The sequence below is a fragment of the Rhinoderma darwinii genome, chromosome 3 (assembly GCF_050947455.1).
Source record: "Rhinoderma darwinii isolate aRhiDar2 chromosome 3, aRhiDar2.hap1, whole genome shotgun sequence".
Lineage (NCBI taxonomy): Eukaryota > Metazoa > Chordata > Amphibia > Anura > Rhinodermatidae > Rhinoderma > Rhinoderma darwinii.
In genome coordinates, this window is record NC_134689.1 from 127,348,225 (window position 1) to 127,361,603 (window position 13,379).

Below are 13,379 nucleotides of genomic sequence, written 5' to 3' on the forward strand. Positions count from 1 at the left end.
GCGGGACGAGCTGTCGTTTTTATTGGTACCATTTTGGGGTACATGCGAATTTTTGATCACTTGTTTTCCTTTTTTTTTTGGGAGGCAAGGTGACCAAAAAACAGCAATTCTGGCATATTTTTTTTATATAGCGTTCACCCAGTGTTATAAATTACATTCTGCGGGTCAGTTTGATTCCGGCGATACCTAATTTATAGCACTTTTTTATGTTTTACAACTTTTTGCACAATCAAATTACTTTTGTAAGGAGAGTGGATATTTTCTGTCGCCAAGTTGTGAGAGCCATAGCTTTTTAATTTTTTCGTCGACGGGGCTGTATGAGGGCTTGTTTTTTGCAAGACGAGTTATAGTTTTTATTGGTACCTTTTTGGGTTCATGCGACTTTTTAGTCACTTTTTATTTCAATTTTTGGAAGACAAGGTGACCAAAAAATAGCAATAAATAACATAATATTTTTATAGTTCAGGTAGTTACGGTCGCAGCTGTACCAAATATGTATGGCTTTATTATTTTTTTCAATAATAAATGACTTGATAAGGGAAAAAGGGCAATTGTGTTTTATGTTATTACTTGAAACTTTTATTGTATTTTTTACAACTTTTATTTTTACTTTTTTTACACTTTGTTTTACACTTTTCTTTAGTCCCACTAGGGGACTCGAAGGTCCAACTGTTTGTTTGATGTTCTAATACATTGCACTACCTATGTAGTGCAATGTATTAGAATTGTGAGTTGTTCACTGACAGCAAGCCGATCAGGCTCCGCCTCCAGACGGGGCCTCATCGGCTTCCGTAATGGCAAATAGGAAGCCATTGTTAGGCCTCCTGTTGCCATAGTAGCAGTGGCCAGCCGTGCCATCGCATGGCAGGCTGCCGATTTGATACAAACCACTTTGATGCAGTGATCGCATTGGATCGCTGCATTGAAGGGGTTAATGGCAGGAATCATAACATACACCCACTGCTGATGACGCCGGCTCAGCTTCTGAGCCGGAAGCTGAGCCGACGCCATCTTGCCGATGGTACCGGAAGCCTTTTAGTACCGAAATCCCCGCCAACAAGCGGGGCATAGGAGGATTTCGTTGCTGGCAGACCGGGAGGTAAGTATTAGGCCTCCGATCGCCTTTGCAGCCACTGGCAACCAATCAATCACGTTGCTGGGGTGCCGGTGGCTATAAACTCCTCACATGCTGTGATCTCTATTGAACGCAGCATGTGAGGGGTTAATCGGTCGGTTCGGAGGCTAGATCCGGTCCTGCCGATACCTCAGGGTGCCAGTTGTAACATACAGCTGTCACCCGGCGGTTATGTCGCTGGCTCAGCTCCTAATCCAGCTTCATCTCCTTCACGTACAGTTACGTGGAATTGCGTTAAAACCCCAGTTCCCATCACGTAACTGTACGTGAAGTCACTTGTAAAAAAAAATGAATAAAAAAAAAAAAAAAGAATAGACATCGCGTCTATTTACTTTCAAGACACTTCATTAACGTGTAATGTGTGAGTATGTGACTGGACATCATGATCTAGCAAGATCACTATGTGCAGAGTAAATGAATGGAGAGAAGTGTATGACGCTGATTGGTCAGCGTCATACACTTCTCTCCACAACGCCCACTTGGTCAAAAAGTAAAAACATGCCCAGTTGGGCATTAAAGAAGTCATTAGCATAAATCTAAAATTGGTCATAACTTGGTGAAAATAGATAGTTTTTCTAAATAATAAACACTGCTGTAATCTACATTACAGCTCCTATCACATAATGTAGAAGATAATGTGGTGACAGAGCCTCTTTAAGTACAGAAATGTCCTAATGTGCATGTCAGGACTAGTTAAAAATTTATAACTAGATGCGTTGCGCATGCTCAGGGACTTAGTTCCTAATAGCCCACTACTCGATACATATGTTATGAAGAATAATTCAGATGTGTGACAGAGGGAGCTCCCTCCCTCTGTAAACAACTTTAATGCTGCGGTCGCTGTTGACCTCAGTATTTAAGGGATTAAACGTTCGTGATTGAAGAAAACTTAGATCGCTACCGTTGGAGCAGGAGCCCGGCTTTCATCAGACAGCCGAGAACCAGCTCCACGCTGCACGGGAGACCCATGCAGGACTTAAACTAGGCTGCCATGAAAAGGCAGTGGCCTAGCCTAAGGCCCCCAAGTGACCACCGTGAAAAGTCGTATTGGGGGTTACTAAAAAGTTAAAGATAGAAAACATCGCAAATACATACAAGATCGTAGGGATTTTGATATAGGACAAGCCTATACTTTCAAAATACGAGCACATCCAATCCCCAATCTGGAAACTAGATTCACAGATTTTTCGGAATCTGTCTCAATTCGTCCCTACCGAAACGTCAATCTAGTGACGATACAAGATCAGGTACTAAATGTAAAATCAAAAATAGAAGACACAATCAAAATTCTGCTCTCAAAGGCTATCATGGTGCATAGCAAGTTGACAATGGAGGCTGGAATGGAGGTCTATATATTTAGCAATGAGTCCAGCTTTTGTCTTGGATGCAATGATAGCCGGAGATTGGTCTGGAGACCATTTGGACAATGCCATGAAGAGGCCTTCACAAGGGAACGTCACACCGGTCCTACTCCCGGGATTATGGTGTGGGGTGGCATAATGTACAGTAGCCGGACACCTATAGTCTTCTTTTTAGGTACACTAACAGCTCGGCCTTACATTAATTTGGTCATGGGACCAGTGGTACAGTCATTTCTACAAAGTGTCCCAGAAGTCGTTTCTTAACAGGACAACGCCAGGCCGCATGTTGCTCGTGCTACTGTGAGCAGCCTGGGTGGCCTAAACATGCTATCATGGCCTGCAGCGCCTCTGGACTTGTCTCCCATCAAGCACATCTGGAACATCATTGGTCGGCAATTGCAAAGGGAGCTGCCAGCAGCAAATCTTGATGATTTGCATGCCCAAGTGCATTCAGCGTGCCATAACATTCCTCAGACACCAATAATAACCTCATCTATAGCATGCCAAGGTGTGTAAGTGCATGTATTTCTGAGCGTGGTACTCATACCCATTGCTGAATAAATGAAGATGTTTGGAATATTTTGTTTCCATTTTTTTTTATACAGTTGAATCCAATGCTGAAGCAAGGAACTGTCAGCTCCCTGCTTCAGCATTCACTGTCCACTAGTAGAGGACTCCCCAGGCACAGCGCTACTTTAATCACTTAGCCCGGGGAAGCCGTTGACGTCACTGTCCATATATGAACATTGACTTCAGGGACTACTCCTGGAGCATAATCCCCAGCTAGAGAGATGCCAACGTTCTTTAGAGGGCACTTTTACAATGTGGGGTGCTAAGGCGGGATTCACACGACCGGGTCCCGCCCGAGCCCGAGTATCGGCCGGTAAAATCGGCCATTTTTCCCGGCCGGTTTGCATTATTTTTGCATCCGTTCTGGGCCGGGCAGATCTGGACAGTGACATCAGCGGCAACTCCTGAAGGGGAATCCCCATGTGTTCGGGGATTCCGCTTCAAGAGTTTCCCCGGATGTCACTGCCCAGATATGGACAGAGACATCAAGCGCTCTGTCCAGGAGCGGAATCCCCGAACACACGGGGATTCCGCTCCTTCAGGCAACTAAAATGGAGCTAGCACATAGCAGAGCGGGGAGATACCTCCCTGCTCTGCTATAGTGGCATCGCTACAGCAGTAGCAGCAGCAGCTGCTAGCGGCGCCATGGAAGGTGTCGCCGGGCCAGGGCGCTTTTAAAACAAGCAGGGGAAGGGAGCCAGCGCAGTGCTCCCTTCCACCTGCTGTACACCCATGCCCTGCCACACAGTGTACAGCCATTCGTCCGAATGGCATAAACTCCTCCTCCTCACATGCACTCTGCGCTGTGAGGAGGAGGAGATAGAGCGCAAGCCACGGAAAACCCGGCCATCACTCGGGACACATTCCGGTGATGGCCGTGTATTACCCGGCCCCATAGACTTCTATGGGGGCCGGGCACCCGGCCGAAAATAAAGCATGTCCTATTTTTTGACGGCCGGTTTTCCCGGCCGTCAAAAAATCGGTCGTGTGAATAGCCCCATTAGGGGTCTATTATTCCTAATGCAGCCGGGTGCCGGCCGATTTATGAACGGCCGGCACCCGGCCGGGAAACCCTGTCGTGTGAATGAGGCTTAAAGGGGCATATTTACTGTGTTAAGGCTTACTTAACCCCTTAATGACCAGCCTATTTTAGGCCTTAATGACCAAGCTATATATTAAGTTTTTTCATCGTCTCATTCAAAGAGCTATAACTTTTTTATTTGCGTCGAGATAGCTTTATAAGGTCTTGGTTTTTGCGGGACAAGTTGTATTTTTTAATAGCACCATTTTGGGGTACATATAATTTATTGATTAACATTTATTAACTTTTTTTGGGGGTAATAGAAAAAAACCCAGCAATTTCGTCAAACTTTTTTACGTCCTAAATTTACGCCGTTTACCGTGTGATATAAATAACCCAATAACTTTATTCAGCGAGCTGTTACAATTGCAACGATACCAAATTTATATTGATTTTGTATGTTTTTCTAGTTTTGCACAATTTTTCAAAATTATTTGTTTTTGTGGCTCCATATTTGGAGAGCCATGACTCTTATTTTTCTGCCGATGCAGCATTGTGAGTTTTTTTTTTTCGCGGGACGACTTGTAGGATTCATTGGTACCGTTCTGGAGTACATGCGACTTTTTGATCACTTTTTATCACATTTTTTCTAAGGCAGGATTCACAGAAAACAGCAATTTTTGCATTGTTTTTTAGTTTAGTTTTTTTATGGCGTTCGCAGAGCGGGTTAAATAATGTAATAACATTGTAGCTGGGGTCGTTACAGATGCGGCGATACCAAATATGTATAACTTTTATTTTTTTTTCTATTTGTTAATAATAAAGCATTTTGTAAGGGGAAAAAGTGGTTTTTTTTTATTATTAACTTCATTAACCCTTTCACGACCAAGGACGAAAATGCACGTCCTGGTCGGCTGCTAGTTCCCGCACCAGGACATGCATTTTCGTCCGCATTTCAAACTGTCACTCTGTGTAAACACAGAGTGACAGACCCGCGCTGACAGCTGTCCTAGACAGCTGAGACATCAGTCTCGCCGGACAGCGGACCATCGCCGCTGCTTTCGGCAGTTAACCCCTTAAGTGCGGCGACGGATTGCCGTCGCCGCATTTAAGTGGTTTGAAGCACATCGGCAGCCCCCACGAAGTGATCGTGGGGGCTACCGATGCTTGTCACGGCAATCGGAAGTCAGATAATGACCTCCGGGTTGCCATGTACGGAAGCCTCGGAGGAACAGCCTCCGGCCGTTCCTCCTCTGCTTCCTGTCAGTGTGACAGTCACGTCACAATGACAGTTAGAGTACATCACACTACGTGTGTAGTGTAATGTACTCTAGCAGCGATCAAAGCTGCAAGACTAAGTGTCCCCTAGTGGGACAAGTTAAAAAAGTAAAAAAAAGTAATAAAAATGTTTTCAAAAAAGTGTAAAAATAAAAGTTATAAGTTATATAAACACAAAATACTTTTTTTCCTATAATAAGACTTTTATTATAGAAAAAAAATGAACACGTTAAAAAAGTACACATATTTTGTATCACCGCGTTCATAACGACCCCAACTATAAAACTGTAATGTTATTTTCCCCGCACGATGAACACCCCAAAAAAAAATCAATAAAAAACGACGACAGAATCACAATTTTTTTGGTCACCACCGCTCCCTAAATAAAGAATAAAAAGTGATCAAAAAGTCGCATGTTCCCAACAATAGTACCAATAAAAACTTCAATCCGTCCCGCAAAAAACAAGCCCTTACACAGCTTTTTTGACTAAAAAATAAAACAATTATGGCTCTCTGAATATGGAGACACAGAAATTTTTTTTGTTTATAAATAAGTAATTTTATTGTGCAAACGCTAAAAAAAAGGACCAAACTTATATACATCTGGTATCGCCGTAATCGTACAAACACGCAGAATAAAGTAAAAATGTCATTTATAGCGTACGTTGAGCGCCGCAAAAAGAAAACCTAAAAAACGGTGTCAGAATTCCTGTTTTTTGCTCAGGATTGCAAAAAAATTGAACAAAGAGTGCTAAAAAAAAAAAATCGCACGTACCCCAAAATGGTACCAATGAAAACTACAGATTGTCCCGCAACAAATAAGCCCTCACAGGGCTCCGGTGGTGAAAAAATAAAAAAGTTCTGGCTTTCAGAATATGGCAATGCAAAATGTTCCAAAAGCGGATACGATCGGGCGCCATTTATCAGTGCGACACCGGCCACACATCTATGAAATATTATTTATTTACCCCATTATTATACCCTCTTATTATACCCTGATGTTCTCCGCACAGATAACATGTACCCTGATGTACCCCGCACAGATTACATATGCCCCCCACATTATAAACTGAAATACCAGCGAAACCCAAAACAGAAAAACTACCAATCTACATCTGCGCCCCAAAAACAAAATGGCGTCCCTCTCTTCTGAGCCCTGCAGCGTGCCCAAGCAGCAGTTTGCGCCCACACATACGGCATCGCCATACCCGAGAGAACCCGCTTAATGTTTTATGAGGTATATACGATTATTTAATTTGCACAGTGCACACCTTAAAAAAATTTAATAATTGAAACCGCCAAAATCGCAGTTTTTTTTTTTTTGTCACCTTCGCTCTAAAAAAAAAAATGTAATACAACTTTTGAATCACTTTTTATGTACCAAAAAATGGTACCAATAAAAACTGCAGCTCCTCCCGCAAGAAATAAGCCCTCACACCGCTCAATTCATGGAAAAATAAAAAAGTTATGGCTCTTGGAAAGCGGGGAGGGAAAATCTAAAATAAGAAAGCAAAAAATGGATCAGTCCTGAAAGGGTTAATTCATTTCTAATGAAAAAATCGTATGACCATATGTGGGGTATTTCTGTACTCGGGAGAAATTGCTTTATAAAAAATGGTTGTTTTCTTCCTTCTTTATCCCTTGTAAAAATGAGAAAATGCAACATTTTAGTGGAAAAAATTTTGATATGAATTTTCGCGCCCTAATTCTAATAAACTCTGCAAAGGACCCGTAGGGTGTAAATGCTCACTATACCCCTAGAAAAATTCCTTGAAGGTTTTTCCAAAATGGGGTCACTTTTGGGGGGTTTCCACTGTTTTGGTCCCTCCAGTGCATTGCAAATGCATGGCACCGAAAACCATTGCAGCAAAATCATAAATCCAAATGGCGCTCCTTCCCTTCTGAGCCCTTCTGTGGATCCAAACAGCAGTTTATTACCACATATGGGGGTATTGTCGTAATCGGGAGACATTGCTTTACAAATGTTGGGGTACATTTTCTTCGTTATTCCTTGTAAATAATAAACATTTCTATGTAAAAAAAAACATTTTAATTTTTACAGACTAATTCCAATATATTTAGCGAAAAACCTGTGTGGTCAAAATGCTAACTATACCCCTAGATAAATACCTTAAGGGGTCTAGTTTTCGAAATGGGGTCGTTTATGGGCAGTTTCTATCGTTCTGGCAGCTCAAAGCTTCTCCAAATGTACAGTGGGGCCTAAAACATTTTCAAGCAAAATATAGTCCTGAAAGCCTCCGGGTGTTCCCTTCCTTTGGGGCCCTGCCGTGTGTCCAAACAACGCATTAGGGCCACAATGTGGGTATTTTTGAAAACAGGAGAAAGAGGGTGATAGATTTTGGGGTGTGTTTCTTCATTTTCATGTTCGCTTTACAAAGAAATCGGTCTTCAAACAAATACTTTTATGAAAAAAGTGAAATTATTTTTTTTTTCACCTGATATGCATTAAATTTAGCAAAGAACTGTGGGGTCAAAATAATTACTATACACCTAAATAATTACGTTATGGGGTCTAGTTTTCGAAATGGGGTAGTTTATGGGGAGTTTCTATCGTTCTGGCAGCTCAAAGCCTCTCCAAATGTACAGTGGGGAATAAAACATTTTCAAGCAAAATATGAGTCCTGAAAGCCTCCGGGTGCTCCCTTCCTTTTGGGCCCTGCCGTGTGTCCAGGCAGCGCATTAGGGCCACAATGTGGGTAATTTTGAAAACAGGAGAAACAGGGTGATAGATTTTGGGGTGTGTTTCTTCATTCTCATGTTCGCTTTACAAAGAAATCGGTCTTCAAAGTGATACTTTTATGAAAAAAGTGAAATAATTTATTTTTTCACCTGTTATGCATTAAATTTAGCAAAAAACTGTGGGGTCAAAATACTTACTATACCTCTAAATAAATACCTTATGGGGTCTAGTTTTCTAAATGGGGTCGTTTATGGGGAGTTTCTATCGTTCTGGCAGCTCAAAGCCTCTCCAAATGTACAGTGGGGCCTAAAACATTTTCAAGCAAAATATGAGTCCTGAAAGCCTCCGGGTGCTCCCTTTCTTTCGGGCCCTGTCGTGTGTCCAGGCAGCGCATTAGGGTCACAATGGGGGCATTTTTGAAAACAGGAGAAACAGGGTGATAGATTTTGGGGTGTGTTTCTTCATTCTCATGGTCGCTTTATACAGAAATCGGTCTTCAAAGTGATACTTTTATGAAAAAAGTGTTTTTTGTTTTTTTTTCACCTGCTATGCATTAAATTTAGCAAAAAACTGTGGGGTCAAAATACTTACTATACCTCTAAATAAATACCTTATGGGGTCTAGTTTTCTAAATGGGGTCGTTTATGGGGAGTTTCTATCGTTCTGGCAGCTCAAAGCCTCTCCAAATGTACAGTGGGGCCTAAAACATTTTCAAGCAAAATATGAGTCCTGAAAGCCTCCGGGTGCTCCCTTTCTTTCGGGCCCTGTCGTGTGTCCAGGCAGCGCATTAGGGTCACAATGGGGACATTTTTGAAAACAGGAGAAACAGGGTGATAGATTTTGGGGTGTGTTTCTTCATTCTCATGGTCACTTTACACAGAAATCGGTCTTCAAAGTGATACTTTTATGAAAAAAGTGAAATTATATTTTTTTACGCCTGCTTTGCATGAATTCTTACAAAAAAACTGTGGGGTCAAAATACTTACAACACCGCTTAATAAATACCTTAAGGGGTGTAGTTTTCAAAATGGGGTCACTTGTGGGGGTTTCCACCATTCTGACACCTATGAGCCTCTGAAAACCTGGCTTGGTGCAGGAAAACAAAATGTACTTCAAAATGTATAAAATGATGACTAAATTTGTAAGTCTTCCAAATTGCTCAAAAAAAATTTTTTTTTTTCAAAAGTGCTGCCAAAATAGAGTAAAGAGATGGAAATATATATTTAACTAAAAAAATTGTACTGTATGTATGTACATATGTGACATATTGCAGTTAAAAATAGGGAAAAATTATCATTTTTACAAAATGTCTTCAATTTCTCTATTTTTTAATTAATTTCCGCAAATCGTATCAGTCTACTTTTACCACTAAAATAAAGTACAACATGTGACGAAAAAACAATGTCAGAATTACTTGGATATTCAAAACTTTCACAGAGTTATTCTCTGATAAAGTCAGACATACCAGATTTGACAAATCTGGCTTGGTCATTAAGGTACAAACATGCCCGGTCATTAAGGGGTTAAACCTCCGGTAGCCGAGAACAGGGAGATTTAACCGCTCCCTGCTCTGTTTATTTATTCTGATGCAGTGCCGTAAAAAAGTAATTGCATCACAATAAAGCCCGTTAGTGGCCACCGTAAAAATACTAATGGGCGGTCACTAACGGGGTAAGAAGCAATATTACTATGTGTGAGGCACTAAAGGGGCACTATTACTGTGTGAAGGGCACTAAGTGGGCACTTTTGCTAAGAAGGGGCACTTTTACCAAGTAAGGACACTATTACTGTGTAATGGCAGTAAGGGGGAATTATTACTGTGTAGGAGCAGTAAGGGAGCATTATTACTGTGTAGGGGTACTATGGGGCACAATTACTGTGTTGGGGTACTATTTTTGTGCACATAAGGCAAACTATTACTGTGTTGGGGTACTAAGGGGGCACTATTACCGTGTGGGGCAATATTACCGTGTGATGTATCTGTTTAACACTATTATGTTTGGAGTAACTAGCTATGACACCATTATTTCTAAAGTTTAATATTTATGGGCATTTTACTATACAGCAGGTCCAGTAATGTGGGCACCTCAGGTATTGGCAGGCACAGTATTGGAGGAAACAGCAGGATGAAAAGTTTGCGTAGAGGGTGGGAAATAGGTTGGGTGCTGTGAAAGCGAGGAGCCAATGATGTCTGGGCAGCAAACTCTGCAGAGATGAGTCATGGTCAGAAGAAGTCATCATGGTGGTCTTACCTAATAGAAAAGAAAAGTGAATGTCTCCAATCAGAGAAAACATCTCCTGTGAGTTACTAGATTTAACGGTACCATATTCACTTATATGGTCAACAGAGCTTCTGTATAGAACTGGTATCTACCACTACATGGTCACTGTATAGTGGTAATATTGGCCTTTGGGATGAGGGGTCATAAGCCTTAGGGCTTGGGCCGCTTACTATTTAAGACCCGAACAACATCCCTGGATCACACAGTTTAGTTTTTGATAACTATTAGGGTATGTGCACACGTAGTGACCAAAAACGTCTGAAAATCCAGAACTGTTTTCAAGGGAAAACAGACCCTGCTTTTCAGACGTTTTTTGACCAACTCGCATTTTTCGCTGCGTTTTTCGCGCCGTTTTCGCGCCGTTTTTTACGTCCGTTTTTGGAGCTGTTTTCATTGGAGTCTATGAGAAAACAGCTCCAAAAACGTCCAAAGAAGTGTCCTGCACTTCTTTTGACGAGGCTGTATTTTTACGCGTCGTCGTTTGACAGCTGTCAAACGACGACGCGTAAATAACAGGTCGTCTGCACAGTACGTCGGCAAACCCATTCAAATGAATGGGCAGATGTTTGCCGACGTATTGTAGCCCTATTTTCAGACGTAAAACGAGGCATAATACGCCTCGTTTACGTCTGAAAATAGGTCGTGTGAACCCAGCTTTTACTGATCAGTCATATGAAGCAGAGTACTTGCTCAGTCCTGTGGTAAATAGATGGAGCATATGTCTTTATAGTAATATAATTTCAAAATAAAGCACCTCAATTTCCCTAGTTTTTATTGTTTTATGAACATGCAACATAGAAATGCCGTATCTTACCATTGTCTCTTTTGTATTTATTTTTGGATAACCACACCCTTTATTTGCATAACCATAACCATGAATAGTGTGTAAATTGGACAGCGCCCCTGCTTAGTACCTCTTCAGACGTTATAGCCCTGCCAATTTTTGTTTTTTTTAGGATGATATCCCAGATTTGACTTAACTCTTCTTTTTCACTTTTCTTTGCTGAATTCTAGGGGAGAGGTGCAGCATATGCTAGAACGATTTGGAGGCAAGTTTACGCTTTTTTGTTTTTATCAGTAATTCCATTTCCTTGTCAAAACATTTTTCCAACAATTTACATCAGGTTTGTAAAAAATCACATTCACACACTGCAGCTGAAAACATTGTAGTTTTTAGTACATGCTGCCCGGTCTATCGTGGTTTTGCCCCCATTGACTTTAATTCCACAGTTTTTTCCATGGGGCAAAACTGGAACAGATACAGTTCTAGGAACATTCCCAGAACCACTTCTTCAAGTACGGTATAACACAGCTGCTGATTGCAACAAAACCATGTCAGAATAAAACGCAATGATATGTTTCTTCAATATTTTCTATTTCTATGCTGTTATGGTTCTGAAAATCGCTTATTTTAATCCATATAGCAATTTTGCAAATAGTTATTTATTAAAAAATCTCCAACCTTCATGTATATTCAGCTCATATGAAGACTTATGAGTCTCAATGGTAACAGACTACAAAAATAACCCTGTTTAGTCTGCAGTCTTACTCCTTTTCAACTGTCAACATGCAGTCATGAGAAACAGAAAGTACAAATTTAAAGGGGTTTTCCAATCATAAGAAATTGATGGCCTTTCCTCAGGATAGACCATCAATATCTGATCAGTGGGTGTCCGATTCCTGGCATCCAACGCCGATCAGTTGTTTTGAAGGGGCCACAGCACTCGTATGAGCCCAGCTTTCCCTTCATTTCTCACCTGCTAGTACTGTGAATCGCTGACACACTTGTATCGGCGGTTTACAGTATTACAAGCCTTCTCCCAATCAAGGAAATAGGAGAAGGCTATAATACTGGGAACCATCGCTACAAGTTTGTTGGGGATTCACAGTACGAGCAGTGACAGTAATGAAGGGAAGGCAGCACTCATACAAGCGTTACGGCCCATTCAAAACAGCTGATCGGCAGGGATGCCACCAGTATGACACTCCAGGGATCAGATATCAGAGGGATCAGATATCAGTGATCCTGAGGATAGGCCATCAATTTCTTATGCTTTGACAACTCTTTTAATTCTATGTTTTTATTTATCAGGTCCCCACCAACTTCTATAAACAAACAAATAATCTCTGGTGACAACAACAAAAAAATACAACTAATTTCAATATGTAGCCATATTTTCCATAAAGTAAACTAATTTTCAGAAAGCAGGAGGGGAAAATAAGTACACCCTACTAATTACCGTATTAACATGTAGAACCACCTTTAGCAGCAATAACTTGCATAACTTTCTACAGCAATTTATCAATGTCTCACTTTGTTTTGACTACATTTTGGTCTTCCTCTTTACAACATTGTGTAATTCATTGATGTTTAACCCCTTCCCTCTTTAGCCACTTTTGACTTTCCTGACCGAGCCTCATTTTTCAAATCTGACATGTTTCACTTTATGTGGTAATAACGTCGGAATGCTTGTACCTATCCAAGCGATTCTGAGATTGTTTTCTCGTGACACATTGGACTTTAAGATAGTGGTAAAATTTGGTTGATACATTCAGTATTTAATTGTGAAAAACACCAAAATATAGTGAAAAATTGCAAAAAATAGCATTTTTATAAATTTAAATGTATCTGCTTGTAAGACAGGCAGTTATAACACACAAAATTGTTGCTAATTAACATCCCCCATATGTCTACTTTAGTTTGGCATCGTTTTTTGAACATCCTTTTATTTTTCTAGGATGTTACAAGGCTTGGAACTTTAGCAGCAATTTCTCACATTTTCAAGAAAATTTAAAAAGGCTATTTTTACAGGGGGCAGTTCAGTTCTGAAGTGGCTTTGAGGGACTTATATATTAGAAACCCCCAAAAAGTCACCCCATTTTAAAAACTGCACCCCTCAAAGTATTCAAAACAGCATTCAGAAAGTGTTTTAACCCTTTAGACGTTTCACAGGAATTAAAGCAATGTAAAGGTGAAATTTACAAATTTCGGGTTTTTTTGCAGAAATTTATTTTGAATCCATTTTTTGTG

At 40.8% G+C, this 13,379-nt stretch overlaps 1 protein-coding gene across 5 annotated transcripts in view; it reads left to right on the forward strand.

Annotated features, from left to right (window-relative positions):
• SYCP3 (synaptonemal complex protein 3) overlaps positions 1-13,379 on the forward strand; it is a 152,684-nt gene that overhangs the window by 59,478 nt on the left and 79,827 nt on the right. For all 5 annotated transcript variants that reach the window (XM_075856695.1, XM_075856692.1, XM_075856691.1 and 2 more), the window contains exon 4: positions 11,363-11,397. In XM_075856695.1, coding sequence (XP_075712810.1) covers positions 11,363-11,397 — 35 coding nt within the window. The remainder of the gene's footprint in view (positions 1-11,362; positions 11,398-13,379) is intronic.